The sequence below is a fragment of the Odocoileus virginianus genome, chromosome 33 (assembly GCF_023699985.2).
Source record: "Odocoileus virginianus isolate 20LAN1187 ecotype Illinois chromosome 33, Ovbor_1.2, whole genome shotgun sequence".
Taxonomy (NCBI): domain Eukaryota; kingdom Metazoa; phylum Chordata; class Mammalia; order Artiodactyla; family Cervidae; genus Odocoileus; species Odocoileus virginianus.
In genome coordinates, this window is record NC_069706.1 from 31,914,226 (window position 1) to 31,942,153 (window position 27,928).

At 56.8% G+C, this 27,928-nt stretch overlaps 1 protein-coding gene across 3 annotated transcripts; it reads right to left on the bottom strand.

Moving 5' to 3' along the window:
• Positions 1-1,797: 1,797 nt before the first annotated feature.
• LIMK1 (LIM domain kinase 1) lies at positions 1,798-27,148 on the bottom strand. Of its 3 annotated transcripts, XM_070460214.1 has the most exons (16): positions 26,862-27,148; positions 25,059-25,155; positions 17,916-18,054; positions 17,485-17,594; positions 15,698-15,904; positions 10,006-10,111; positions 9,740-9,906; positions 8,516-8,699; positions 7,921-8,007; positions 7,480-7,611; positions 7,073-7,132; positions 6,674-6,739; positions 6,154-6,310; positions 3,574-3,629; positions 3,179-3,336; positions 1,798-3,082 (listed from the first exon to the last, which is right to left on the bottom strand). In XM_070460214.1, the coding sequence occupies exons 1-16, from the start codon at positions 26,914-26,916 to the stop codon at positions 2,920-2,922; spliced, it is 1,944 nt and encodes a 647-aa protein (XP_070316315.1). In that variant the 5' UTR covers positions 26,917-27,148; the 3' UTR covers positions 1,798-2,919. The 3 variants fall into 3 exon arrangements, with proteins under 3 accessions (XP_070316315.1, XP_070316316.1, XP_070316317.1); XM_070460215.1 differs by lacking the exons at positions 25,059-25,155; positions 26,862-27,148 and adding an exon at positions 24,698-24,794; XM_070460216.1 differs by lacking the exons at positions 25,059-25,155; positions 26,862-27,148 and adding an exon at positions 21,508-21,658.
• Positions 27,149-27,928: the final 780 nt, after the last annotated feature.

Here is a 27,928-nt window from a genome sequence, read left to right on the forward strand (position 1 = left end):
CTTTTTAAAAATTATGGCCATCCTGTGGGTGCAAAGTGGTATCTTGCTGTGGTTTTCCACGGATTTACATTTGAAATACTGAACCACTATTACATTCCTGGGGTAAATCCTCCTTGGTCATAGAATATTATTCTTTTTAGCTATTTCTAGAATGACAATCATGCATAATTTTCCTCTTCTGTTTCTGATTTCTGGCATTAGAAAGAGAATGACCCATCTGTGTACAAAAGATATTTGCGTCTTGTTATGTGGAGGCATTAAGTTGTTACCAGTTGTATGGAAATCAAATGTGGTAGAAAGGTGTGTGTGAGTGATGAGGAGCCAAAAGAATGGGTTGTGCTGATTGCTTATGGCACCTCAGCCCCAAGCCCTGTCCACAGCCTGTTCTGGGATACCCTTGCTGGACTGCTGAAAACTACATTTCCCAGATTTCCTTGCAACTGGCTTCCTGTTGAGGTGGGCCTGCTCACAGGGGCCAGCTGAGGGAGACTGGAACTTGGAGCAGGTGAACAGGCTTTCTTCTGCCCTTGTCCAGCAGGAGCCAATGTTTAGCTCTAGCACTATTTTTGCATATCTTTTTTTAAAAAAAATTATTTTTGGCTGCATCCGGTCTTAGTTGTGGCATGTGGGCTCCAGAGCGTGTGGGCAACAGTTTAGTTGCCCCAGAGCATGCAGAACCTTAGTACACTCATCAGGGATTGGACCTGTGTCCCCTGCATTGGAAGGTGGGTTCTTAACCACTGGGGAAATCCCGCATCTATCTTCTTAGTAAGAAGTTCCAGCACCAACTGGAAGCCAAAGCTTCCCCCTAACACACATCAAAAATCTAAGCACTGTTCTGGGGCTCCATCCTCCACGTCTCTAGCCAGCTTCCAAGATGACTCCAGTGATTTCTCCTGGGCTATATTTGTGGCCTTGTGTAGACAGCTCACACGCTGGATTGGGGTTGGCTGTGACCAGTGGAATATGGTGGAAGCGAGCCTGTGTGACTTCTGAGATTAGGTCCTAAAAGGCGGTGGAGCCTCTGCTTTGCTCTCTTGGGATGCTCACGCCCTTGAGGATGCTGTGAGGGGCCCTGTGGAGAGGCCTCTGAGAGGGACTGAGGCCTCTAGTCAGCTCAGTTTGCAGCCATGAGCCTGAGCCATGTACAGGAGGTCCTTGGAAATGGACCCTCTGGCCCCAGTGAAGCCCTCAAAGCACTGCAGTCCCAGGGCAGTATCTGACCACAGACAGGAGAGACCCCAGGCCAAAACCACTCACCAAGCTGGTCCCAATTCTTAACAGAGAAGTTCTGAGCCACGAGTGACCGCTGTTATTTCAAGCCACCAAATTTAAGGGGTGAATTGTTAACCTTGACACCAGAAACTAAATTAACTTCTTTCCTTAAGTGCCCCAGCCAAGGGGTGGCTGCTAGTTCCCACAGGTCAACACAAATGGTTATCTCAGCATCCACTTTTTGTCCTTCCACTGGATTAAATGACCCACATTTGAAATAAGTAGGGTGGTTTCCGGTTTCCTGATGGGCCCTTTACATTTTAGAAAAAAAACAAATAGCAAGCATGATATAAGAGCAATCCATTCCCTACTGGCCCTTCCCCTAGTCCTCCCCCCACCCTCAAACTCAACTTTGGAAAAGCTGGGCCAACACTTCCGTCCCTGCCCTCTTATCTGTCCCCACCCACACCTCCATTCCTGTCTTCCCAGACCAGGCTTCCTTAGGCCAGGCTTCTAAATCAAAAGGTCCCTCTCCCCTCCTGTTTCTCTGGGGCCCCCAGACACACGTCACAATGCGGGATCTGGGGGGGGAGTACGGAGTTTATTTTATTTTTCTGAGTCTGGGTTTTGTTCCTTAGATGTCCCCACTCCCGGATGGAGGTGAGTCCTAGTCCCACGGGCCTGCTTTCGATTGTTTTCCAGGTTCAAAGTGCACTGAGAAGGCTTCACAGTTTTAATACTTCCTAGATGCTCAACTGAGGCAGAGTGATAAAATGGCCCCCCACCCCCACCCGCCGAAAAAAAATAAAACCCCAAGCCCCCGGCAGCTGCTGCTGCAGCCGTTAGGAAAAAATAATACAAACTCTTCTTAAAAAATAGATTACACAGAAAGAACCCAGAGGACAGAGGGGCGTGGGGAGGGGCAGGGGCTGCTTCAGCCACTGGCAAGGAGCCTGGGGAGAGGCCCGGAGGGGGTGCTGAGATGAACTTCAGGGGGCTGGGAGGCTGGGGGACTCCGCCCAACCCCTCTCTGCGGCGCCCCCCAGCAGCTCTGGCCCCCAGACCACGGCTCCCCTCCCCCTCCAGGGACCCTCCCTTCACCCTGAGGCCTGGTACCTGCTTCCCACTAAAGTGGCTTCAATAAAGAAAGGAAAAGACCCAAAGCGAGTCAGGGCTGCTGTCTAGCCCCCAGGACTTCCGCCCCATGGGAGCAGACCTCTCTCCCTTTGGGGGTTTGGATAATTATCTATACCTGCTGCTACTGAGGCACCCCCTGGGGGGTTGATAGGCCCCAGACTCCCTGTCTGCCCCTGGGAACAAATGTGATGGTCACAGTCGGGGGGCGGCCTGTCCTCCAGCCCAGCCTCGGAGGAGCTGCAGACAGCAGAGTGTGCACGGGGGTGGGTGGGGGGGTAGGTGCGGGATGGGGTGCAGCTCACACGGGCCCTCCAGCTCATGCAAGCAGAGGCGGGAGGGGGCGGCCCCACCAGGACAGAGGTAAGGCAGGGTGAGGTGATGGTGTGTGTGCGGCCAGACCAGCTCTGGGGCCGGGGGCAGAGACGGGGCAAGGCAGGGCCTGGTGTGGGGGAGGGTCTGGGTACCCGCCGCCCCAGTGAGGGCGCCACACCCGGGCCGCCTCCTGCAGAGGAATCGGAGCTGGGCAGATTCTCCGGAGGCGGATGGGGCGGCCGGGGGCTGCTGGGCTCAGTCAGGGACCTCAGGGTGGGCGGGCAGCCCGCTCTCGCCACGCCGGTAGGTCTCCCAGAAGCCCCTGTCCAGCTGTTCCAGCTGTGGGCCCAGCGGCAAGTGGCCGGCCAAGTGCATGCGGAGGGTCTCCAGCCACTGCTCCAGCTTCACGAAGGAGGGCCTGGGGTGGGAGACAGGAGGTGGGGGCATGGTGGGCTCTGGCTCTGCTGGGGAACCCCCACCCCCCACCCTGCCCTAAGCCCCTCATCCCGCTCACCTCTTCTCAGGGTCCAGGTCACAGCAGCGCACAGTAATGGGGAAGAAGCTCGGGGGGCAGTTTGGGGGGCAGTAGCGGTCCAGGAAGCCTCGCACGTTGAGGCCAAAATCCATGGTACGCGGCAGGTAGTCCGGGTCAGCGTTCACTCGCCCGATGATCTGTCCAGACAAGGCCCGGCAGTTACCCGCAGGGCCCTGGGGCTGGGTGCCACCCGGGCGGGTTTGAGGGTGGGTCACACCAGGCCTGGCACCCGTGTGACCACGGGGATGCAGGCAGCAGTGGGCAGCCGGTCTCCACAGCCTCTCTGGCCTGGGGCCCCGGCAGGCTTCCAGCCTGCAGCTCCGGAGTGCGTGGGGACAGGGCTGGAGCCGGCTGCCACCCGCCCCTGGGCCTACCTCGCACAGGACGATCCCGAACGAGAACACATCCACCTTCTCGTCATAGCTGCGGCCTGGATGGAGAGATCACGGTCAGCGGGTGCCCAGGCCGGGGGTGCCAGCCGGTGAGGGGGACAGGCCGGGGACCGCCCGCCGGGGGATGTGCTAACCAGGAGGCAGATGCGAGCAACCTCTGCGGGATCAGGCCCTGGGCTCTGACCCTACCTGGGCCCACTCAAGCTGAGCCAGCCTGCTGAGAGGGGGGGGGGCTGTGGCTGGTAGTGGGGGAGTCAGGGTGAAAGCCCTGGGCAAGGGGTTCTAGGCCCAGCTCGGTCACTAACCAACTCTCTGACTCCGGGCATGTCATGGACCCTGTGGTAACCCCGAGAGATAACTGTGTCAGACCTTCAGAGCCTGTGCGTACTACTGTTTTTGGAAAGATAAAGAATTGATTTGAAGATACGATTCAAGATCCTGAGATGAGACCACCCTAGATTATCTGGGCAGGTTCTAAGTGCCATCCTGCACGTGTACTCACTCAGTGGTGTCCAGCTTTTGTGACCCTGTGGATGGTAGCCCTTGGGGGTCCTCTGTCCATGGGATTCTCCAGGCAACAATACTGGAGTGGGTTGCCATTTCCTCCTCCAGGGGATCTGCCCGACCCAGGGACTGAACCCAAGTCTTCTGCATCTCTTGCATCTCTTTACCACTGAGCCATCTTGGAAGCCCCAAAATGCCACCCTAACTGTCCTTATAAGAGAGACCAAAAAGAAGAAGATACATAGGAGGTGGCAGCCACGTGGAAACAGAGGCAGAGATTGGGCCGATGTGGCCACAAGCCCGGAATGCCAGGGTCAGAGCCTAAACAGAACAAGGAATGGACTCTCCCTTGAAATCCCTGGAGGCAGCAAGGCTCTACTGGATCTTAGACTTCTGGTGTAAGCACTCAGTTTGTGCTCACCTGTTACAGCAGCCTCAGGGACTGATACAGACTCCGAGCCTCAGCCTGCCTTAGCTGTAAATGGGAACAATACCGTCTACCTGATGATGTTAAAGATAATCAGGACAACCACTCTCAGTGGCTCCTGACTAGTTTACAAATCTCACCCAATGTTCATACTACTCCTTGGAGATGGGGACTCTTTGTTTCTTTATTTTATTCTTTTCCTTTTCTTCAAGATAGGGACTATTAACCTCACTTTATAAGGGCTTTCCTGGTGGCTCAGACGGTAAAGAATCCGCCCACAGTGCAGGAGACCTGGGTTCGATTCCTGGGTCAGGAAGATAACCTGGAGAAAGAAATGGCTACCCACTCCAGTATTCCTGGGAAATCCCATAGACAGAGGAGCCTGGTGGGCTACAGTCCATGGGGTCGCAAAGATTCGGACACGGCAGAGCAACTAATGCTAACACTTTCACTTTCTTTCACTTCACCACTTACGTTATTAGGGGGTGGGTTATGTTAACTTTGATCAGGGTTGGTGTTAAGATGACCCCGAATCTGCCTGTCCTGACCCCGTGTGTCTGCATGTCCCTTGCCTGTGGATGGACTTTATCACCCCCAGTCCAGGCACACATGGGATCACTGTGTGACAGGCCTGAAGAAAGAAATGGAGTGGGAGAAGTGGGCTCTGTGGGAGGCCTAATAATGGTCCTGGAGAGGCCCTAGTCCCTGTCCAGGGACCGCCTGCCCCTCGGACCCAAATGTGCTGCCTTTTACGGGACTTCGCAGGTGTCACTCAGTTAAGGATCTCGCGATGGGGAGATGATCTCAGGTTAGCTGGCTGAGCCCTCTGATCACAAAGGTCCTCACAAGGGAGGGCGGGGGGTCAGGGTAGGAGAGGTGACAGCAGACACGGGTGTCAGAAAGAAGAGACTGCACTGCTGGTCTTGCTGGAGGAGGGGCCAGGAGCCAAGGAGCGAGGCCGCCGCTGGAAACTGGAAAAGGGAAGGAAACAGATCCTTCCCACTCGAGCCTTGAGAAGAAACGCAGTCCTGCTGACACAGGACTTTAGCTCACCAAGCCTGATACTGGACTCCTGACCTCCAGAACTATAGATAATTTGCCCGTGCAGTTTTAAATTTTTTGGGTGCACCTCAGGGCATGTAGGGCTTCCCCAGTGGTTCAGATGGTAAAGAATCTGCCTACGATGTGGGAGACGTGGGTTCGCTCCCTGGGTCGGGAAGATCCCTGGAGGAGGAAATGGCTACCCACTCCAGTATTCTTGCCTGGAGAATTCCACGGACAGAGGAGAATTTCACGACAGTGGGCTATGGTCAGTCCTTGGGCAAAGAGTCAGACATGACTGAATGACTAACATTTTCACTTTTCACTTTCAGTGGGGTCACACTTCCCTGACCAGGGATCAAACCTGTGCCCCCTGCACTGGAAGCATGGAGTCCTAACCACTGGACCGCCCGGGAAGTCCCTAGAATGATTTCTGTTTTTTACGCCAAGTTGTGATAACCTGTTGCAGCAGCAAAAGGCAACTAATGACAGGACTCCAGGAGGAGGAGGAGGCCGGGACCTCTGCCTCCTGCAGCCCCACCTGGGACCGCGGGGCCCCGGGGATGTGCCCGGCAGGGCCCCCGACTCACCGTTGATCATCTCGGGCGCCATCCAGTAGGGATTGCCCACCACCGTGTACCGCTTTTTCCGGTCTGGCTTCTTGAGGCTCCGCAGGTCCTCGGGCTGCGTCTTCTCATCCACCATGAGCCGCGCCAGCCCGAAGTCAGCCACCACCACATTCTTGTTCTGGGGTGAGGGGAAGCAGGGCCGTGCTGAGACATGCTCCTGCCACCACCTGCCCACTCCCTCCTCTGCCTTCTGGGGGCAGCCTGTGATCTTTCCATCAATGCCCCTTAGGCCCCGGGCTGCCAGCTCCCATTGCCTCCCACTGAAGTATATCCCCAAATCTCTTTCATTAAACAGCAGCAAAGCTCCCTTGATCGCCCCAGCCCCCACATCCAGGCCCTCCTCCGGGCCCACAGCCACTGGTGCAGCCTGGTGTGGCCCGTTGTCTGCGATGGTCACCGTCCCAGCAGACCCCCCTCCCACCCACTAGGAGTGTGGTGGGCGGGGGTCCCGCTGGCCCCTCCTGCAGCCCTGGCTGCTCACCTCGCGAACCAGGCAGTTGTGGGAGTTGAGGTCCCGGTGGATGATGTTCATCGAGTGGAGGTAGGCCTGCGGGTGGAGGGGCATGCGTATCAGGGGGCAGCCTCCCTGAGGGACCCCAGCCCTGCCCTTACTGTCCCCCGCAAGGCTCCCATCTTCCCCCTGCCACTGGATTCCCTCTGTCCTCTCTTGAAGCTTCCTGTGGAACTTAGGAGAACGGTAGAGAATTTTTTTGGCAAGGGTCGGGGTTGGGGGGAACTGCACAGCAAGGCAGGTGGGATCTTGGTTCCCTGACCAGGAATCAAACCCATGTCCCCTGCAGTGGAAGCATGGATTCTTAACTACAGGACCATCAGGGACGTCCCCCACCCCATACCACCCCAAAAATCAGAGCCTACTCACCATCCCAGAAGCGATGTCCTTGGCAAAGCTCACCCTCTGACTCCAGGGGTACTGGCTGTCCTGGGGAGGGGGTGAGGGGGGAGAATGTCCAGGATGAGCCAACAGGGCCACAGGGACGGGACACTGGGCGGGAGAGACAGGAGGGGGCGAGTGTCCTGCAGGGGTTGAGGACCACCCCCCCCATCTATGACACCCACAACTGTCCCCTCTAAGGGGTGTGCGTGAACAATTCCAAACAATTTCCTGACAAAGCGGCTTTGAGATCAGAGGCTGGTCCCCAGTGAAGAGCCTAGGAGACTGGGGCCCAGGGAGGAGCCGCTCCGTCCGGGTCCCTCGGCGGGAGCGGCTGGGATGGGATGCAGGTGGCGGGGTTGAGGGGGGAGGGTGTGGTTCTGCCTGGCACTCACCATGCTCTTGATGATGCCCCGGAGCGTGCCGCCCTTGATGTACTCGGTGATGAAGTTGAGCCTCTTGTCCTTGTAGAGCACCCCGATGAACTTGAGCACATTCGGGTGCTCCAGGCATCGCATGACCTTCACCTGGCGGGGGGGGGGGGGGGGGGTGCAAACAGGCTGCGGCCCCATCTTCTCCCGCCGCTATCCCACCAGAAGCCGCCATGGACAGTTCCGAAGGTGGGCGAGTCTTCCCCCTGCCCCGGGGTTCCTGCCACACCTGCTGCCGCCCTGCCCTTTGCTCCGGCTACCTCCACCCCCAGGGATGTCCCTGCCCCTCTCGCCCTCCTGGCAGTCTGTCATCTTCTGATGAGGGCTTGAGTGTCACTTCCTCCCGGAGCCCTTTGCCACCGACCCCCTCTCAATAGGCGAGGGTGGGGCAGGCGCCTCACCCACCTCCTTGAGGAACGTCCGCTGGGTCTCCTCGTCGAAGCGGATCAGCTCCTTCATCACCATCACCTCGCCCGTCTCTCGGTGCGTCACCTGCGTGAGGACACGCGAGGCACAGGCTCTGCTCCAGGCTGCCCCGCAGGAGGCCCACCCGTCCCCAGGCAGATGGACGCATGGGGCTGGGGCTGAGGCCTGGCTGGTGCCTTTTATATAAACCTGAACCTTCTAGGCTGGTCACAGGCAGATGACATCAGAAGCAGGAGAGGGCTGGTCACCAGGGTGTGAAGGGGGTGAGTGGCCCACATTAGGCTGAGTAAGGGGGCCCTGGGGGAGGAAGCCTTCAGGGTCAGTCTGGGCTGCCCTCCCATCCCGACTCTGAGAAGCCACTGTCCCACGACCTCCTTCACGCAGGCTACCTATATACAGAAGGGCCCCTCCACCAGCTAGCTCGACAAGGCCCAGCGGGGAGGCGAGCCCTGGCCAGGGAGTCTGGAAGCCAGACACCCTTCCAGTGTGGCTTCCTGGGGACACTGGTGGGAAGAGGGTGGAGGGCCAGCAGGTCACCCTAGACGGTCCCCTCCCTCCCTGGTGTGCCCCACACCTTGATGGCCTGGCCAAAGCAGCCTTTGCCCAACACCTCCCCGTGGATGAGATCCGAAGGCCGGAAGATGCGGTGCGGCCGGCAGACCACACGGAGGGACTCGGAGCGACCCAGGTCCTTGCGCTGGGAGGCCGGGGAGCCCAGCGAGCCGGCGCCCGGGGACCTGTCGATACTGCAGCTCCTCCTGGGGGGACACACCGGTGGCAGGTGGGCCCCTGGCCGAGGGCCCCTCGGGGGAGGCCAGGCCTCAGCCCTGCCCCTTCCCCCAGCCTGCCACGCCCCACTGATGCCAGTCCATGTAAATCACCCATACAGTCAGGAAGGCTGGCACTGGGCAGCTCTCCTGGGGCCACCATGAGACCCCTGCCCTACCCTGATGCCAGCACCCAGTGCCCTGTCTGGCTTGGACTTCCTGTTCAGGAAGGAATGTCTGCCCTTGGCTTTCTCTGCCTGATGACCCTGGATCAGATGCTTCATCTCTCAGCATTTGAGTCCTGGGCCCCGAGGTGCAGAGGCAGACCACCTGCGCAGGATGCCCCTAGGTGGGCCTGCAGGGTGACCTGAGCTCCAGGCAGATGCGGGGGAGGAGGAAACAGGCCTTCAAGGTCACTCTTTCTTAGTGTAAAGGCTGTCACCCCAGGTGTCCCCCTGACCAGGAGTCCTCAGCAGGCCACAGAATGAGTGGCATGAGGACCAGGCTGTCTCCGGGCTTCTTCCTTGCACCACTTACTCCTTTTAAGAGGTGCCCCGGCCCTTCCAGCCTGGCCCACATCACAGCCCTCCGGCTGTCTCTGGTCCTGGGCACCTTCTTGCAAAAGGGACCAGAGTGGTCTCTGTGGGACACATCACTATGCTGTGAGACCCTGGCCACCAGCTGCCACCTCGGAGCCCACCTCTCAACACACACTGGATGCCACAGCAGTCTGAGTGCCAGGCCACCGGCTCCTTGAAGCCAGGGCTCTGGTCCACCGTGGGAGCCCTGTCATCCCCAGCTTGGGGCGCTGCTTCCCCATTTCTTCCTTCTCATTCATTCCTCCTTCTCATTCATTCTTTTTCTTCCCAGCTCCCTGCACCCCTCGCTGGCGTGCTCTTGTTTTTTTTGGAGGGCTGACTGTGAGCAACTGGAGGGCAGGGACTGCCACCCCCCCTGCCCCCGCGCCCACTGAGGCCCAGCATCAGTGAAAGTAACAAGATACAGAGCGTCACGGGGCAGGGCTGACTTACAGCACAGGCTTCTGCCGGCCGGGGCTGCCCGCCTCCCCGCTGGGCGTGTGAGCTGGGGAGCCCAGGGGGCTGGGCTCAGACCCCAGCCCATGGCCCAGGGTGTCATGGGGGTCATGCTCCAGAGTCAGCTGGAGCAGGCGGCTGGTCTCCTGGATCAGCAGATCAATCTGGGGAGAGCAGGCGTGTGGACAGGTGAGTCTCAGGTGGTGGGGAGCAGGCATGAAGGCACCACCTCCAACCCCACTTGCCAGACCTGGGACCCGTACCTCGTCCAGAGGCACGTTCCGGATGGGCGTGCCATTGATTTCCAGGATCCGGTCCCCGACATGGATGGAATTCTTCACATCCGGGCTCATGCAGCCCGGGTCCACTCTGTGGGCACAGAGCGGTGGTCAGACCCCTGCCTGCCCCAGGAAGCCAAGGCCAAGGGGATCAGGTCAGGAGTATGGGGGCAGAGCATGCTGTCTTGCGTGACTGGTGGATGGCAGTTGTCCAGAACACGGAAGTCTGGCTTGGTGGGAAGAGTTCTATGTTAATTACAACACCTGCCATGGGTGTGAAACCGGAGGAAAGTGCCATGCCCCGAGGTATCTGCCCCGCTATACGAGATGCTCGGGCTTCCCTGGTGTCTCAGATGGTAAAGAACCCTCCTGCCAATGCAGGAGATGCAGGTTTGATCCCTGGGTCAGGAAGACCCTCTAGAGAAGGAAATGGCAACCCACTCCAGTATTCCTGCCTGGAAAGTCCCAGGGACAGAGGAGCCTGGTGGGCTACAGTTCTTGGGGTCGCAAAAAAGTTGGACACTTAGCGACTGAACAACAGCGGCAACAACGAGATGCTCGGGGGCTCCTGTTCAACAGAGCATTGTCCCTGCCTCTCCTTCCAGCTGCCTGGTAAGCTTGGGGCAGAGGAATGCCAAGAGGCCTAAGAGGGTCTGGACCCACTGGCTTCCTGCCTGACCCCCAAACATGCCCTGCAAGATGGGACTAAGGCTCCCACTCCTCCGAGATGGGCAGGAAAGGGTGAGCAGCCTTCCCTGAGCCACAGCTGCAGGGGAGGTGGGGCTGGTGGCCTGCATTAGTTGGCCATGAGCTAAGTCACAGAATGGCCAACTTGCCACACTCCTTTGCTTCTTTTAACTCCTCCTCAGTGTTAATGATCGGATTTCACTTTGCCCTCATTAAAGCTTTCCAAGGAATGTCTGTCTCTGCCTTGAGATGGGGAAGGGCTGGGGCAGGGGGATACGGTTGTGGTGGTGGGCAGGAGAGAAAGCAGACAGAGCTTTAAGAAAAACAGAGCCCTAGCAATTTTTCAATTATTGAGAGTATATTCTCACATGGGGGAGAAGCGCCTCCTTATATAGGGAAGTTGGGTAGCAAATGAAGCAGGAAGAACAGAGCTAGAAAAGTCATCATCTTGTAGCCATCACAGTAGTAACAGCTGCAGGGAAGACTTATCGTGAAGGCGAGAACCATTTAGCGAAAGGTTCTTGGGGACAGGATATTTACAGACTCAAATCTCACAGAAGACTCACTGGCTACACTGCAAAGGGGGAAAAATCCTTGACAGCAGAGACAGTAGACTGCACTTTAACCCAATAATCGAAGTTGACATCCCCAGTAAAGGGTGCACTTTATTGACCTCCTGTTTGACCACTAAGATGCACAGAGAAAGAGAGCGCATCAGTTACATGGTCAAAACGCATGACCTAAATCTAGGAAAGAGGAACCCAAGTTGGGGGGAGGGGGACATCCTCCTAAACGACTGACCTGTACTCTTCACAGATGTCAAGGGCATAAAGGACAATGGAAAGCTGAGGAACTGGCGCAGGTTAAAAGAGACTGAAGAGACTTGAGGACAGCATTGCGACAACTGGCAAAACCCAAGTTTGGGGTTGTATACTGGATGAAAGTATTACATTAATGTTCAATTTCCTAACTGTCATAGCTGCACTATAGGATACAGTGGGTAATTACATAAAGAGAATGCTTTTATTTTTAGGAGAATGTCTGAAGTATTTGGGGAAAGATGAGTCAATGGTGCCTACAGCTTACTCTCAAATGATTCAGTAAATAATAGCAATATGTGTACATGTGTGTATAAACATATACAAATAAATATATATATGTTCATACACCCACACCTAGATATACATGGACGAAGAGACACACATATCTCAAACGTGACAAAAGTTAAAAATTAAGAACCTAGGTAAAGGATGTACATGCGCTAAGTCACTTTAGTTGTGTCTGACTCTTCGCGATCCTGCGGACTCTGGACCCCCAGGCTCCTCTCTGTCTCCAGGCAAGAATCCTGGAGTGGGTTGCCATGCTCTCCTCCCAGGGATCTTCCTGACCCTGTGATCGAACCCATATTCCTTATGTCTCCTCCGTTGGCAGGTGGGTTCTTTACCACTAGCACCACCTGGGAAGCCTGAAAGGGTGTACAGGTATTCAATACACTTATTATTTCAGCAGTTTTTCTGTAAATTTGGTGTTTTTCAGGATAAAAAATTTAAAAACAGTGACTATATTTTCACAGAGACTTCTTGTGGAGCAGTTCCGTTCAGTTCAGTTGCTCAGTTGTGCCTGAGTCTTTGCGACCCCATGGACTGCAGCACGCTAGGCCCCCCTGTCCATCACCAACTCCCGGAATTTACTCAAACTTACGTCCACTGAGTCGGTGATGCCATCCAACCATCTCACCCTCTGCTGGCCCCTTTTCCTCCCGCCTTCAATCTTTCCCAGCATCAGGGTCTTTTCAAATGAGTGTTTCTTTGCATCAGGTGGCCAAAGTATTGCAGTTTCAGCTTTAGCATCAGTCCTTCCAATGAATATTCAGGACTGATTTCCTTTAAGATGAACTGGTTGGATCTCCTTGCAGTCCAAGGGACTCTCAAGAGTCTTCTCCAACATCACAGTTCAAAAGCAATAATTCTTCAGCGCTCAGCTTTCTTTATAGTCCAACTCTCACATCCATACATGACTACTGGAAAAACCATAGCTTTGACTAGACGGACCTTTGTTGGCAAAGTAATGTCTCTGTTTTTTAATACGCTGTCTAGGTTGGTCATAACTTTTCTTCCAAGGACATGGCCTTAAAAATATATTTCCTGGACTGCCCTGATGGTCCAGTGGTTAGGACTGCGCTTCCACTGCGGGGAGGCTGGGTTCAGTCCCTGATAGGGGAACTCAGAACGCGCAAGCCACATGGCATGGCCAAAAAACCAATAGGAAAGCGTATATATATTCCTTTGACTCTCTGTCTCCCTTGCCTCAGTCTCTTGCTCAAGTAGCGGGAAGGCTGGGGCAAAGATAAATTTAACTTCCCTTTCAATGCTACTATAAACAAAATACACATAAACAAAATAAAAAGTGGTCAGCTAAGACTCTTCAAACAAACAGTTCAATCTGGCCAGCAGCCTTTGGGCAAGCTGGGCTGCTTTTGAGAAGGGTGTGGCCCCTCGCAGACTGCTGGGAAGGCAGACGTTGGCTGGAAAGAATGCTCGCCCAGGGAGGGAGGCAGGGAGGAGGTGTCATTGACTCTCTGTTCCTAAAATTCTGCCTGGCTGTCAGGGTCCAGCTGGTCTGGGAGTTTCCCTGTCTCTCTCACCAGTCTGTCTGCTCACTTGTGTGAGGAAGGCAGCTGCTGGCTTGGCTGATGCTCCAGATGGGGCTGGAAACACAGCATCAAGTCTAGCCTCCTCCTCTCCCCTGCTGCCCTCCCCCCTCCCAGCCCAACCATCTTCACTTTTCACCAGGCACTGGCCCAGCAGGTGTGTAAGAACTGTTCACTGACTCCCAAGGAAGGAACGGTTCACTGACTCCAAGGGGGTAGTTGTTCTACACTTAGACAACTATTTCTCAAGGGTGCATGAAGGCCCAGGAGAAATTTTAGAAGGCTCCAAGGTATCCGACTCCCTCATGGTTTAGACAAAGACTTCGAAGGTCAGAGAGGGCAAGGGAGCGGCTCAGTGTCACACAGCCTATGAGTCACTGGCTTGGACCCTTAACCTTCATTTCTTCTTGCATCTCAGACCTTTTCCACATCCTTTGGAATTTTCTTTAGGGATGATCTGCTGGCATCAAATGCTGTTTTGTCTGCTTTAACATGTATTTATTTCACCTTCATTCCTTGTTTTAATTTTTAATTGACTTATCTGTTTGTTATTTTTTTGGAGCTATGCTAGGTCTTCGTTGCCATGCTGGCTTTTCTGCAGTTACAGCACGTGGGGGCTACATGTTGCAGTGCGTGGGTTTCTCATCGTGGAGCCCGGGTTTCAGCCGCCTGGGCTCAGCAGTTGTGGCTCCCAGGCTCCAGAGCACAGTCTCAATAGTTAAGGTGCACAGACTTAGCTGCTCCGCAGCATGTGGGATCTTCCCAGATCAGGGATTGAACCCATGTCTCCTCCATTGGCAGGCAGATTCTTTACCACTCAGCCACCAGGCAAGCCCCTTACCTTCATTCTTGAAGGACATTTTCATCAAGTATAGAATTCTGTTTTGTCTTTTTAAAATTATTTGGCTGCACCAGGTCTTAGTTGCGGCATGCAGGATTTCTAGTTACCTGACCAGGGATGAAACCCAAGCCCCCTGCAATGGAAGCTTGGAGTCTCTGCCACCAAACCACAGTCTGGTCTTTTTTTGGAGGAAATTTGTTTCTTCCCTATGGCTACTTTTAAGATCTTCTTTTTTTTTTTTTTTTGCCTTTGTGTAGTAGTTTCCCTAGGTGGGGTGGTCCATGGGTAGATTTCTTATTTTTCTGTTTGGGATTTACTGGGTTTGAGTTTGTGGATTGACACCTTTTATCCCCTCTGGGAAGTTCTCAGCTGTTAAATACTGCCTCTCTCCCATTCTCTCTTCTTCTGGGATTCTAGACGGCTAATTAGATCGGCTCACTTTGTCCTCTCTTTCTCTGCTTTCTTTGCCTCACTACTTTCTTAGTACATCTTAGCCTCTCTTTCTCTACTTTCATCTTGTATTCCTGCTTCTCACTTCAGCTGTTTAAAACCCAACTCTGCTGCTAAACCCGTATTTCACTTCTAGAAATATGGTTCTTTGGAATTTTGGTTCTTTTCTTGCTATCTGCAGTTTCTGTAGGTCTGCTTCAGCCACCTGTTGCTGCTGTTGGCTCTGTGGTTTTTGACTGAATGGCTCCTATTCCTTGGGACACTCGTTTCGGGAAATTCTCTGAAGCCTGGAGGTGGGCTCCACCGCATTTGCTTCTGTCAGGGCCTAGGGACATTCCCAGTGGAGAAGTACTTTAAGCTTTTACAATTTCTCCTGGAGGCTTTCTGAACCACCCAGGCTTGTCAACTTGGTTGGCAAACCAAAGTGTTTGAATTCTCAGGGGAGATTCCCTCTCCCCTTCTGTTCAGGTTCAAATCTGTTTATTTTCCAGTTCTGGGGAAGAGAGGCTGGAAATCGCTGGTGGAAGGCATGATTTCTTGCTCTTCCTCACCTTGAGGGCATTTTGGCAGGGGGGGGGGGTGTGTGTCCCAACTTTATGGAGAAGGGAGAAGTGTTCTCCTATTAGACTCACTTTCCTAGAGCTAGTCACTTGGGCTTTGAGAGAGGCTCAGCCAGGAGAAGACTGCAAAACTAAAACTTAATTCCCCCGATTTACATTTGCCCTCAAGGTATGGCTGCCTTCTGCACTCTGCTGACACCCTCGGGCTCCCTCCTTCACCTGTTCCTGACCTGGTTACTTCTCTTTTTTGTTTGGTCATGCAGTAAGTCAAGAGAACATTTTAAATATTTCATCTGGCAATTGTTACAGATTTCTTCTCTTGGAGGAATGAGTGGATCAGACATCTGGTATACCAGGTTGTTGGAGCTGGGCTCCATCTGCGCTCACACGCTTACCCATCTTCAGCCCCCGCCCCTGAGTCGGCCTGCCCACCTAAGGCATCCGTGCCCACCGCCAACCAGCTGCAGCCTTGGCAGGCCGGCCACTCACCCCTGGACGCGGACGGTGTGGGGGTGCTCCGTGCTGCAGCCCGGCAGGCTGTGAGGGGGGTCGATGGAGACCGAGAGGCCGCGTTTGCCGTGAGCTGAGGCTGGGATGGAGACCAGGGTGACCGTGTGGGGCAGGTGGGAGCCAGGGGAGTCGGGCAGGATCTGCTCGATGACGGGGGTCACCACGGTCTGGTAGTAGCAGTGTCCGCTGCACGAGCCGCCGGCGGTGGGGACCCAAAGAGCGGGAAGAGAAGTGCATCAGGGCAGTCACCAGCATCACCCCCCATGATCCCTCAGTCCAGGGCTCGTTTCTCCTTCCACCCTCCCCTTCCCACTCCTCATGGGAGGAGGAGGGTCTTGGCTGCTTGGTGGGCTGGGAGCAGGAAGTGGGCAGGCCCTGCCCCTCTTCGGGGCTCAGTCATTCTGGGTTGTCTACACTGTCAGCTGGCCAGGACGAGGCCTGGGGATAAATCCCATTCAGGAGGAAGTCATTAAAAGTCCATTTGGGAGCTTCAAAAGCCATGCTGCCCCCAAATCCAGCTTTATCAGTTGCTGCCACACTAAAGGATTTCTCTGATCTTTGTCCCTGGTTCCTGGGAAAGAGGTTCGAAATCCTTGCAACAGGAGTGTGTCTTCATTTTTCATGAGCCCCTCAACCCACACTCAAGCTAATGCTTTTGTGTTTGCTTTTGTCTGTTTGTTTTTCTTTCTTTTTCAAAATTTTTATTTATTTTTTTCATTTATTTTAATTGGAGGCTAATTACTTTACAATATTGTGGTGGTTTTTGCCATACATTCACATGAATCAGCCATGGTACATGTGTTCCCCATCCTGACCCTCCCCATCCCGTCCCTCAGGGTCATCCCAGTGCGCCAGCCCTGAGCACCCTGTCTCATGCACTGAACCAAAATTTTTTTTTATTTTTTGTCTTTTTTTGAGAGTTAATGAGCCAACTCAGGCAGGGGTGGGGGGGCGTGGGGGCAGGCTGGGCACCAGAAAGACTGACCATGTGATGAGAGGATGCTGCTCTGGTCCAGTCTGGCCTCAAGGAGCCCAAGTTCAACCCCATGCCCAGTGATTCAGTCAATTACACTGCATAATGAAACCCCAATAAAAACTCTGGTGATGCTGGGGAGGACGGATCACACGTCCTGACTCTATGAGTGGAATGCACGGAAGCTCTGCATGCCAGACCTCCCGGACCTCACCCTTTGTGTGTCTCCACCTGGCTGGTCCTGATTCACAGCTTTCCAGTCTTGCCTCCTTTGTCACAGATTAACTGACCACAGGTGCACAGGCTTATTTCTGGGTTTTTATCCTGTTCCATTGATCCATATTTCTACTTTTGTGCCAGTACCATGCTGTTTTGATGACTGTAGCTTTGTAGTATAGCTTTTAGTAAAAACTGTGCTTATGGTGCTCTCTGAGCTCTGTGAGTCGCTGAGTGAAGAATCAGATCTGAGGGGGCTGCGGGGATCCCTGAGTCTGCAATCGGCTGGTTAGCAGTGCGAGTGGCCTGGGGACCCCTGCACATGGGTCTGGGGTCTAGGCAGTTTTGCTGGGGATGAGTCCTGAGCTTACAGGGTGAGTGCTCACGCTGGTGCCAGAGTTACGCAGCAGTGATGTCGGGAAGAGAGCTGATGTCTCAGGCCTCCTCCGTCTGACTGCTGTCTTACTTCCTGGTGGTTTCTGCATTGTCACTGTGACTGCCCCCACACAGAAAGGGGAAGGGCCCTGGCGTGGGAGACCTGGGGGCACGCCACAAGCAGGGAGGGGCTGGCACTCACCAGTACAGCTTGGAGTGCTCCACCAGAGTGTAGGTGTCCCCGTCACCGATGAAGGTTCCGCATGTGAGGCAGATGAAGCATTCGGGGTGGTATTTCAGCTCCCCGGCCACCTGGAAGGAAGTGTGTGTGTCTGTGTGTGTGTGGTGGTGCAGGGAGGGGGACCACTACCCAGCTCAGCGGCTCCTTCAGCCCCTGTAGCTTCTCCCCTTTGCCTCCTCTCAGAAGGGCAGCCCCAAACCAATGTGGGGGCAGAGCTGGCTCCACAGATGGGGACTGAGGGATACAGACGGACAGACAGACTCAGGAGGCACTGGGGAATCAGAGAAGCAGTGAAAAGAAGGACAAGAGAGATGATGGGAGAGAGATCTGGGGCAGGGAGTAACCTGTGAACACACACACACACCCACCAGGTGAGGTTGGGGGGCACTTACCATGACCAGCCCCTTGGTGATGTGCTCTGAGCATCCGTGGCAAGACTCGCCATAGCGGGCCCAATAGTCCTTCTTGCAGAAGAGCTGCCCATCCTTCTCGTAGTACTGGTGCGAAAGGGAGGCACTGCATTCGCAACACCTGGGTGGAAGGGGAGCTGGGACTCAGAGGGGCCCACCCTTTCCCCCACATCTTGGCCCTGCCAATCCACAGGCAGCGTTAGAGAAAGTTGTGCCCTCTGGATGCAGGCAGCCTACGCTGGGGCACAGGGCTTGGCGAGTGGACTCAGGCATGGATTTGGTGACCACCCCACTCCCTCCATCATGGTCCCTCGGCCAGAAGCCTTGGTCCTGCGCGCAACCTCAAATCACAACCCCTGCGTCCCCACCATGGCAGTTCTGCACCCAGAGTGTCTGGTCCACCTTCGAGCCCGGGGGTAAGAAGTGCTCCTCATCTGAGGCCCCCACCCCTTGTGCACGGAAGAGGGCCAAGTGTGGGCAGAAGACTTACTCTCAGGCCCAGGGAAGAACCTGGGAGCCCAGGACTCAGGTTGCGGGGGGCACTGGGACAGACTGTGAGCCCCACTCACCTAGTCCAGCCTTCTTCTCCCTCCCCCTCCTCCCATTCCCAGCAATGGGGAGGCTGCTGATGTAAACGGAGGTGACTTTTTAGAACTGCGAAGACCTATTAAGTGTTCGTGTCTTCCCATTTTAAAAAAAATTAATTGGAGTATAGTTGTTGTGCAATGTTCTGTTAGTTTCTGCTGTACAACGTGAATCAGCTATAAGTATACATACATCCCCTCCTTCTTGAGCCTCCCTCCTACCCCCATCCCACTCCGTACCCATCACAGAGCATCCAGCTGAGCTCCCTGTGTTATGCAGCAGCTTCCCGCTAGCTATCTGTTTTACACATCCTAGTGTATCCGTGTCAAAGCTATTCTTTTGTTTCATCCCCCCCCTCCTTCCCTGGCTGTGTCCACAAGTCTGTTCTCCACATCTGTGTCTCTATTCCTGCCCTGCAAATAGGTTCATCAGTACCATTTTTCTAGATTCCATAGATATGTGTTGGCAGATGATAGTTTTTTTCTTTTTCTGACTTACTTCACCCTGTATGACAGGCTCACGTTCCCATTTTCTTGCTTACATTTACTTGGTCCTCACAGGCCACCACGAGGCAGGCGTAGCTATCCCCATTTCTAAAGTCGAGGCAGATGAACTTGAGAGGGTATATTCCACACAAGGTCATACAGATACAAGGCAGGAGTTGAGCTCAGTGTAGACCAGTCAGTCAGCTAAGACAGGGAAGTCTCCTGGCTTCCTAGACTCCAGCCAGCCCCATGGGTGCTGCCGGGCACAGGAGCAGGGTTTGGCACGGGAAGCAGGGAGGCCTGGCTGGTGGACCCCTGAAGGGCAGATGGGGAGAAATGATGTACAGGTTTCCTCCTAGGCACAACTCCACAGGCCAGGAAGGAGCTAGACCTACTCACTTGGCTTCTTTATGCTCAAGGGTCCTGGTGGGGTGGGGGCCAGCAACCCAGCTAAGCCAGGGTGAGCAAATGTAAGAATGGACTCTGAGTGACAACAGCCCTTCCATCCCGAGCACGAGCCTGACCCGGGGTCCTGACGTGCACAGGTATGTCTGAGCCTGAGGACATGCCCTGCAGAGAACAGCTAGGGAATCTGTCCAGCTGTGCTGTCTGGGTGCTCTGCATGATGTGCCAAAGTCACACAGGGATAGAAGGACCAGGCTCAGAGCTCGTGGCTCAGTGGGGGATCAATCTAGGGGAGAGGAGGGCAGGAGAGACTGGGGCTGGGTCAGAGAGACCCGTGCCCCAGGCAGCCGGGGAGGCCTCCACTCTACCGTAGCCTGCAGGCTGGCAGCGCTCATGGACTGAGCTCCCTGACTGCTCCTGAACTAGGCAACTGGCGAAAAGTGGGGGAGGGGGGGAGGAGGAGGGAGGGAGGGGACAGCAACCAGAGTGCTGATGGGACGCTGTCCCTTTAAGAGGATCCAGCGGGTGCCCTGTTGTCTGGGAGCCTGAGGGGAGGCACTGGGGACCACAACTCAGGGCTTTGGGTGCGGGCGGGTGGCAGAGGAGCACAAAACGCCCAGCTTTTGAAACCTCGTTGGTGGGGGGCGGGCAGGGAGAGCCCCTGAGGCAGCGCTGGGATGTGGGAGGAGGCGGCGGCAGCGGAAGCGGCTGGACCAGAGCCATGACGTCATCGGGCGCCCCCGCGGCCCTTCCTGCCCCGACACTCGCGGCCCCTGTGGTGGGTGGACGTCTTACCGCAGGGTGGGCAACGGGCAAGGAAGGCACCGAGCCAGGGGGGCGGGAAGACGCCCGGGGAGGGGGCAGGTCCCTAGCGCAACCCCCAGGGGGCTCTAACCCCGCGGGAAGGGAAGGCGCGGGGCCGGAGAGCGGGCTCCGCACGGAGGCGGGGCGCGCCCGCCGCGCACCCCGATCCGGGAGTCACTGCGCCCTTCCACCGCGTCACAGGAGTGTCCCCGTGGGAGTCTCCCCGGACTCCCGGGCGGCAGGGAGCCCCCCTCCCCTGCCCCAGTGGGCGGGGCGGCGGCGGCCGCCTTCCTCCAAAGCAGAGACGGCTCTTCTGCCGGCCAGTGAACTCCTTCGCTCACGCACACACACACTCAACGCTGCAGCAGCCCTGGAAGATGCGGCTGTTGATTCACTCAAGCGCTGAGAGTGCAGTGAGCTCCCCAGTAATCACTTCCTCGCAGCCTGCTCCGATGCCCACCCCCGCCACACTGCCTGCATCCCCCCAGCCTCTGCCGTCATAACCTGCCGGCTCCCTGAGGTCCCAGGCCAGGCACCTACAAACGCTGCTCCCAGAGAACACAAGGGTTTCCTGTCTGACGCCCTCAGCCTGGAACAGTTCTCATCCCCCAGTATCCTCGGGAGTGCTCCCGGGAGCCTCCACCTCGGCCTGGGGACCTCCACCTCAGAGAGCCGACCCAGCCCAGGGTCACACAGCAGCTTGGTAGCCGGCTCCCTGGGGCCTCGGTGGACCTCTGCTGATGGCAGGCACATAGGAGCCCCTGACCCTGGGCATCCCCTCATCCCTCAGACCCCCACCTGGGCAGGAGCCAGAGGCAGGTGGGGCAGGTCATGTCCCTACAAAGGGTGTCCAGAGAGGAATACCCAGGATACTGTACCCCCCCCGAGAGCAGGTGAGGGCAGAGCCGACCCTGGGTAGGAGAGAAGGGATCGGGTGGGGTGGGGGGGGCGCTGAACAGGCCAGGCTGGGAAACAGGGGTGACCCCCTCAAGGAAAGGGCAATCCCTCCTAGGGGTGCCCTCTACCCAGAATCATATTCCTGGATACCAAGGGTGCACAAGAGCAGCTGGGGGACCAGCCTGACGGCAGCCTGTACCAGAAAGGCCAGGGGCCGCAGCCTGGCCTGCTTCCCCCCAGACAGGCAGCTAACAGTGACCAAGGAGTTTCACTTCTCCTGCCCCAGAACCCAGCCTCAGGTGGGCCTGTCCCACCGCGGCCTCCAGCCCCAGCCCTCACACCGCAGGCGCTGCCTGAGGCCTGGGACAGGTTGGGCGGGAGAGGGGCTTTCCACTTACTTGGCCCCTCTGAGGAAGAAGCGCCGTCTTCTCAGGGGGGACGCCAGCATCCTTCGCCGCTGCTGCCTATCTCGGGGGCCCCTGGAGGCTGCGGGGAGCGCAGGGGTGGGCCGACAGAGTTGCTTCCCTGTCCCACTCCAGGCACTCAGGATTGGAGGCTGCCGAGGGAGGGGCGAGCGTGGCCACGAGGCAGGGGAGGAGGATGCGCGGTGTGGGTGCTAGCGAACCTGGTCTTAGCTCAGAACAGGAAGCAGCTGAAGGCCCTACTGCTTGGGGTCTGGTGCAGACGGGGAGGCCTGGCCGCCACTCTGCCCTCAGCCGTACACATCTGAGAAAGGCACCCTCCACGCCCCTCAGCCTCTTTTTTTTTTTTTTGGCCTCGCTGCACAGCATATGGAATCTTAGTTCCCTGGCCAGGGATCGAACCTTCACCCTCTGCATTGGGAATGTGTGTGTGTGTTGAGTCATGTCTGACTTTTTGTGATCCCATGGACTGTTGCCTGCCAGTTCCTCTGTCCACGGAATTTTCAGGCAAGAATACTGGAGTGGGTTGCCATTTCCTCCTCCAGGGGGATCTTCCCAAATCAGGGATCGAACCCCTGTCTCTTGCATCTCCTGCCTTGGCAAGCAGATTCTTTACCACTAGCTCCACCTGAGAATCCCTCATTGGGAGTATGGCATCTGAACCACTGGACTGCCAGGGAAGTCCCCCTCGGCCTCTGCTTTGACAAAGGCTCTGGGGACAGGGAGCAGCTGCTGCTTCTGGTGCTGGTCCCAAGGGAAGAGAGACTGACTTCCACGCACAGTCCATCCTCCTTCCCTGAAAGTCCCTTGAAGAGGGGGGCATCCCAGCTCAGGCTCCAGCCCCCAGTGCCAGCTGCGCACTCAGCTCTCGCCCTCCGGGCCCCACCAGCCTCCAGAGAGATGTCACCAGAGTTACAGCAGCCCCGGGGCTCCTACGCCACGATATTCTGAGAGGGGACCTCCCGGAGGTAGCAGCTGGGCCAAAGGAAGCCTGGACCACCCCGGGCCTGGCCCCAACCTTCAGGGAGGCTGGGACAGAGAAAGGGGCGGGCCCTGCGGTGACACTGACGCCCAGTGCTAACACCAGAGGCATTCAGTGGGCCCACAGCAACTCTCCCACTGAGAGGCCTTGAAGCCCAGGGGCTGGCGCTTCCAGGACGCCCAGCAAGCAGTCCTTCCTTTATGAGCTGCTTTCCTGTCATGGGCGTGAGGACTGGTGGCCTTAACCAGATTTGGGGGCTGTTGGGAGAACCACACAGCCTGGGGCCCAAAATGCAGTGGAAGTCATGGAACCGGGGGAAGCCACGATTCTAACTGCCTGTGGGCCCCTCCCCACAGGAGCCTTCCCTGTGGCCCCACCGCACCAGGGACAAACCCAATGTGCCCCCTCCCTACTGTCCCCACCTGGGGCCCCCCACCTCTGCTGGTGAACAGGGCAGGGACCCCCCTGCCAAGTTGGGTTCCATGCGTCCGGCCCCACTCTGCCCTTCTACGGCTTCTGCAGGCGCACTCTTGCCCCTCCCCCATGTCTCCCAAGACTCTAACTCCCTCCCCACTCCACACACAGGGACCCCCAAAGTTCTTCCCTTGATTTCTCGCAGTCTCATCTCAATCCCCTCTGCCGGCCCTCAGTGGGCTGAGTTCTCTGATCTTTCCACCTGGGACTGGTCTCAGATCACCTCGGCCAGCTCTGGGCAGGGCAGGGCCACCCTGGTTAGCCTACTGCATCTCCAACTCAACGAGGACAGGGCATGACTTACGACCAACTTGGCCCCCAGCTCCACCAGACCCAATGGACTACTGTCTCTGCACCCAGGGTACAAAACCAAATGGCTTAGATTGTGCCCCGGACACTCACCAGCCCCCAGCTCCTCCCCCATGGTCCCTGACTTCTTCAACTCTGCAGAGACTTGGAGTGAGACAGATATAGGTTCGAGTCCCTGCTCCGGCTGTTGCAACTTTCAGCAAGTTACTTGACTTCTCCGAGCCTCTGTTTCTAACATGGAAATTGGGCAAATGATGGTACCGCCTACAGTTATGGTGAAGGCTTGAGGATGACATCACAGGAGTCACTGATGAATAGTGGCTAATATGACTAATCCAAATATTGTCCCTTCCAGATCTGAAACTCCCTCTGCTCTGAGTCACTGTCCCAGGTCGGGTCTTATGAGCACAGATCCCCGAACCATTGTGACAGTCCCTTCCCTGTCACGTGACCACCATCTGCCCACTGGAAGGCAATGGCACTTTTCAGTAGCACTTCCGCCCACAACCCTCCTCTGCTTCCTGACACTCTCTGCTGGCTCCCTACTGCCTTCAGAAGCTCCTTATCTTGGCATTCAGGGCCCTTCACAAATCAGTCCTAACTTTGCCTCCTCATCACATCCCTCGACTCACTCTGTCCAACCAGATGAGCTGTTCCCAGTCCTTCAATTGCTGGCGCTGTCCCCTCTCCCTGTCTCCGTGCATGTGGCTTTCTCTGCCTGTTCAGAGCTCCCTTCCTCCTCGAAGGCCTCCTTCTGAACACCTGATTGGGAACCCCAGGACAAGGAACCCATCTCTCCTCTGGGCTCCCCAGCCAATGTTCACTTCACTCCTGCGGCTGTGTGTCTTTGGTCAAGAGAATTAACCACTCTGTGTCCCAGTTAATGGAGACCACAAATATCCAACTATACAGAGTCCTTAAACAAGTGTCTGGCCCTTGCTAAATTGTAGAAAATATGAGAAATTATTTTTAAAACAGAAAAAAAAAATCCTTGTTGGAGGCTCCCAGTGCCCAAATTTAACTCCTTCTTTCAGCTGGTGGTAGTTGCCCTGACCCCAGCTGGACCTCCTCAACTTTATCTCCCCTCCTTTTTGGAGCTTTTTTCCTGAACTCTGCTGGCCACTGACTGGGCCAGGCCCTGTCACCATTCATTCTACCCTCTGCACCTGCTGGGCTGTCTGGAATTGCTTCCTACCACACTTCTCCACCTGGGAAATCTATCCTTTGGACCTCAGCTCTGGCCCCACAGAGCTCCCTAAGGCTCTCGCCTGGCCTTGCTTCTCAGGATGGTGCTACTAGGCTGCTGGGCCACCTCTGAGTTCCCATGTGCATGGCCACAACCCTGATCCTACTCTGCTATACTTGGGAGTTGGTGTCCTGGAGGGAAGGGATGGGTCTTACTGGTTACGCATCTTTGCAACCAGCCTGGGGCCACGAAGCGGGCTCATCTCCTCCCAAGGCCTGCTCGGTCTCCCTCTTCTCCCTGGAGCACCAGCGTCCAGAAGGTAAAGGTGGACTACCCTCCACTCCCCCGCCTGCCAAGGTGCCATCAGGCCTTGGGATTATCAGCATAAATGCAGGTCTCTGCTTTTCTCTCTTCAGAGGTCTAGAATGACAAAAAAGAGAGGCCTCCAGGGAGCTTCTAAGCCAGATGCCTCATTTTACAGATGGGAAAACTGAGGCCCAGGACCAGAGAGAGATCCATCCCCCTGCCTCTGGCAGGCCTTCTTTCGGGCACCCCAGCCCCACCAGCCGGCCCTACCTGAAGCAGTCTGCGTGCCAGTCAGCATTCAGGGCCTGGAGGTACTGGCCATCGTAGATCCTCTGGCCACAGCTCGCACACACGGGCAACTCGCTTCCTGCGGGGGTGGAAAGGGCGTTAGGAACCATACTCAGGAGGGGCGGTTTGCTGTAGGCCTAGCCTGCCCTGCTGGACCCCCACGTACACCTCCACAAGTCCCCCCAAACACACGCAGCGCCCAAGCTGAGCAGTGTCCATGCAGAGCAGAAGGAGGCAGAATGAGAGCCTTGCTGAGACCATGGCTCAGTCTCCAAGCCCCCCTGGGCCTCAATTTCTCTCTCTGTAAACTGAGGAGGGACTAGCAGAGGTCCACCCCCAGCAAGAGCATTCTTCAGTTCAGGGTCTGGCAGTGTAAATGGGAAGAAAGCAGCATGATTTAGAAGGAAGGCAGTGGGTGACACTCGCATCACAGCCCCTTCTCCTCTCCCGCCTGCCCAGGAAGAGGAGCTCTTTCAAAGGGCAGGGACTGGACAGCGCTAAGTTGGTGCATCCTGTATTAAAGACCCCTGGAAGGCTTGGCTATGACCTGGCCTCACAAGGGGCCAGGGCCTCAGGGCTGGGCTCCCAGATGCCTGCTCCCAGGGAGGCCTGGCACCTCTTCAAGCTGGGCCACTAGGCATGCTTAGTCATCCTTGGGGCCTGGCACCCTCGGAACAGGGTGGGCCCTGCAAGATTTCCAAGCTTGCCCCTTCCCATTGCACAGATGGGGAGACTGAGCCCTGGAGAAGATAAGGCTTGCAAGGTCACCAACCAGGCTCCAAGGCCACAGCCTGCCCCTTCAAGAGGACTCAGGGACCTAGGAGCTACCGTAAGGTGGCTCCAAATGGGCCTTCACGGACCTGGGGGGAGGGCAGGGCTGGAGGAGCCGGCAGAGTAGAAGCTTTGTTGGACCAGGTGGGCCTATGAGATGGTTCAGAGGAGGAAACCCAGGAAAGGAGACGCTAGGAAGGGAATCGTGGGGATCTTCATACCATAACTGTCCTGCAAACCCAAGCCTTGGGCCGCAGTAGGTGAAAGGGGCAGAAGAAAGACTGATCATCCTCCCAGCCAAGACGGACAGCAGGCGCTGGGTTTGGTGCAGGGAGGGGGGTGGGGGCCGCTGCCCAAAACAAGCTTCGGCAGACTCATATCTCTGCTCTGCCCATCCTGCCCCTAGACTCCCAACCACCACAGCCAGGCATGCCAACTATGCGGGGGCCAACTGAACAAACAGGGAAACTGAGGCCCAGAAGGTAGCGCCTGGCTCAAGGTCAGAGAGCCGGCCCAGACATGGGGCTGCGACTCGGACCCAGGGATGAGGCTTTCTCAGTGACTCTTTCTTCCGAGGGCCGGTTAGAGACGCGATAAGGGGCGGCCCAGGGCGAGCCCGGGATGGACACAGCACGCGCGGATGGCGGCCAGGGCTGGGTGGGCTGTGCCCGGGCTTCCTCCGGGGTGGTCGGCGGTCGGAGGATGGGAGAAGGCGGGGATGAAAGGGAGGAGGGGGCCCTCCGCCAGCGGGGCTGGAGGGGAGCATCCCACCGGGGCCGAAGACGGGGAAACGGGATGGGAGCTTTTCAGGGAGGGGCCTGCGGGCTTCTGAAGGACGAGCTCATCCCGGACACAGGGGCGCGGCCTCGCGGCAGACCCGGCCTCCGCGGCGGGCAGGCCCGGCCCCTCCCCGCGCCCGGCCCCCCTGCCTCTCCGTATCCCCCCCCGCCCAGCGCAGCTTCCCCGCCCGCTCGGCCCCCAGGTCGGCGCCCCCGCGGCCCGCATCCCGCGCACCTTCCTCTCCCATACGTTCTTCCCTCCAGGTACAACAAAGTAGCGTCAACCTCATGCACTCGGCGGGGGGCGGGGCCCGGCGGGGCTGGGGCTGGGGGCGGCCCGGGCCCCGCGCGCTCGCCCGCAGCCGCCGCCGCCGGCCAGGGAGGCGGGGGCGGAGAGCGCGGGCCGGGCCGGGGTGGGCTCGGGGCTCGCGGCACTGCCGCCGCCGCTGCCGCCGCCGCGTCTCGGATACCGGCTCCGGCAACCGCTCAGTGCCGCGGCGGCCTGGAGAGCGAGCGGAGGGGCGGACCGGGGCGGGGCCTGCGAGCTGCGGCACGGGGGCGGGGCGGGGCGCAGGCGAGCGGCGGAACGGCCCTGCGCGGCCACGCCCCCGCCCGCGGCCACGCCACGCCCGCAGCCACGCCCCCCCGCCCGGCCCCCGCCCCGTCCCGCTCCTCCTTTCATTCATCTTTCCCAGAGCGACAACACTCTTCCGCGTCCCTAAGCAAAGACAGGGAATCCGAAAACTGCGGCTTAGGTGGGATGTGTGCTCTGATGCGGCAACCTAGAGGGTGTAGAAGCCGCAGATGCTCAGTCGTGTCCGACTCTTTGCGACCCCATGACTGCAGCACAGTCAGACTTGCCTTGTCCTTCACCATCTCCCGGAGCTTGCTCGAACTCCTGTCCGTTGAGTCGGTGATGCCATCCAACCATTTCGTCCTCTGTCGTCCCCTTCTCCTCCTGTCTTCAGTCTTTCCCAGCATCCGGGTCTTTTCTAATGAGTCGGCTCCTCGCATCAGGTAGCCAAGTATTGGAGTCTCAGCTTCAGCATCAGTCCTTCCAATGAATATTCAGGACTGATTTCCTTTAGGGTTGACTGGTTTGATCTCCTTGCAGTCCAAGGGACTCTCAAGAGTCTTCCCCAACACCACAGTTCAAAAGGATCAATTTTTCGGCGCTCAGCCTTCTTTATGGTTCAACTCTCACATCCATACATGACTACTGGAAAAACCAGAAGCCCGCAGTTAGGAGCCTTGGTTTCCTTGCACAGAGCCCGTCTGATCCAGGCCTGCTCATTGGAGGCT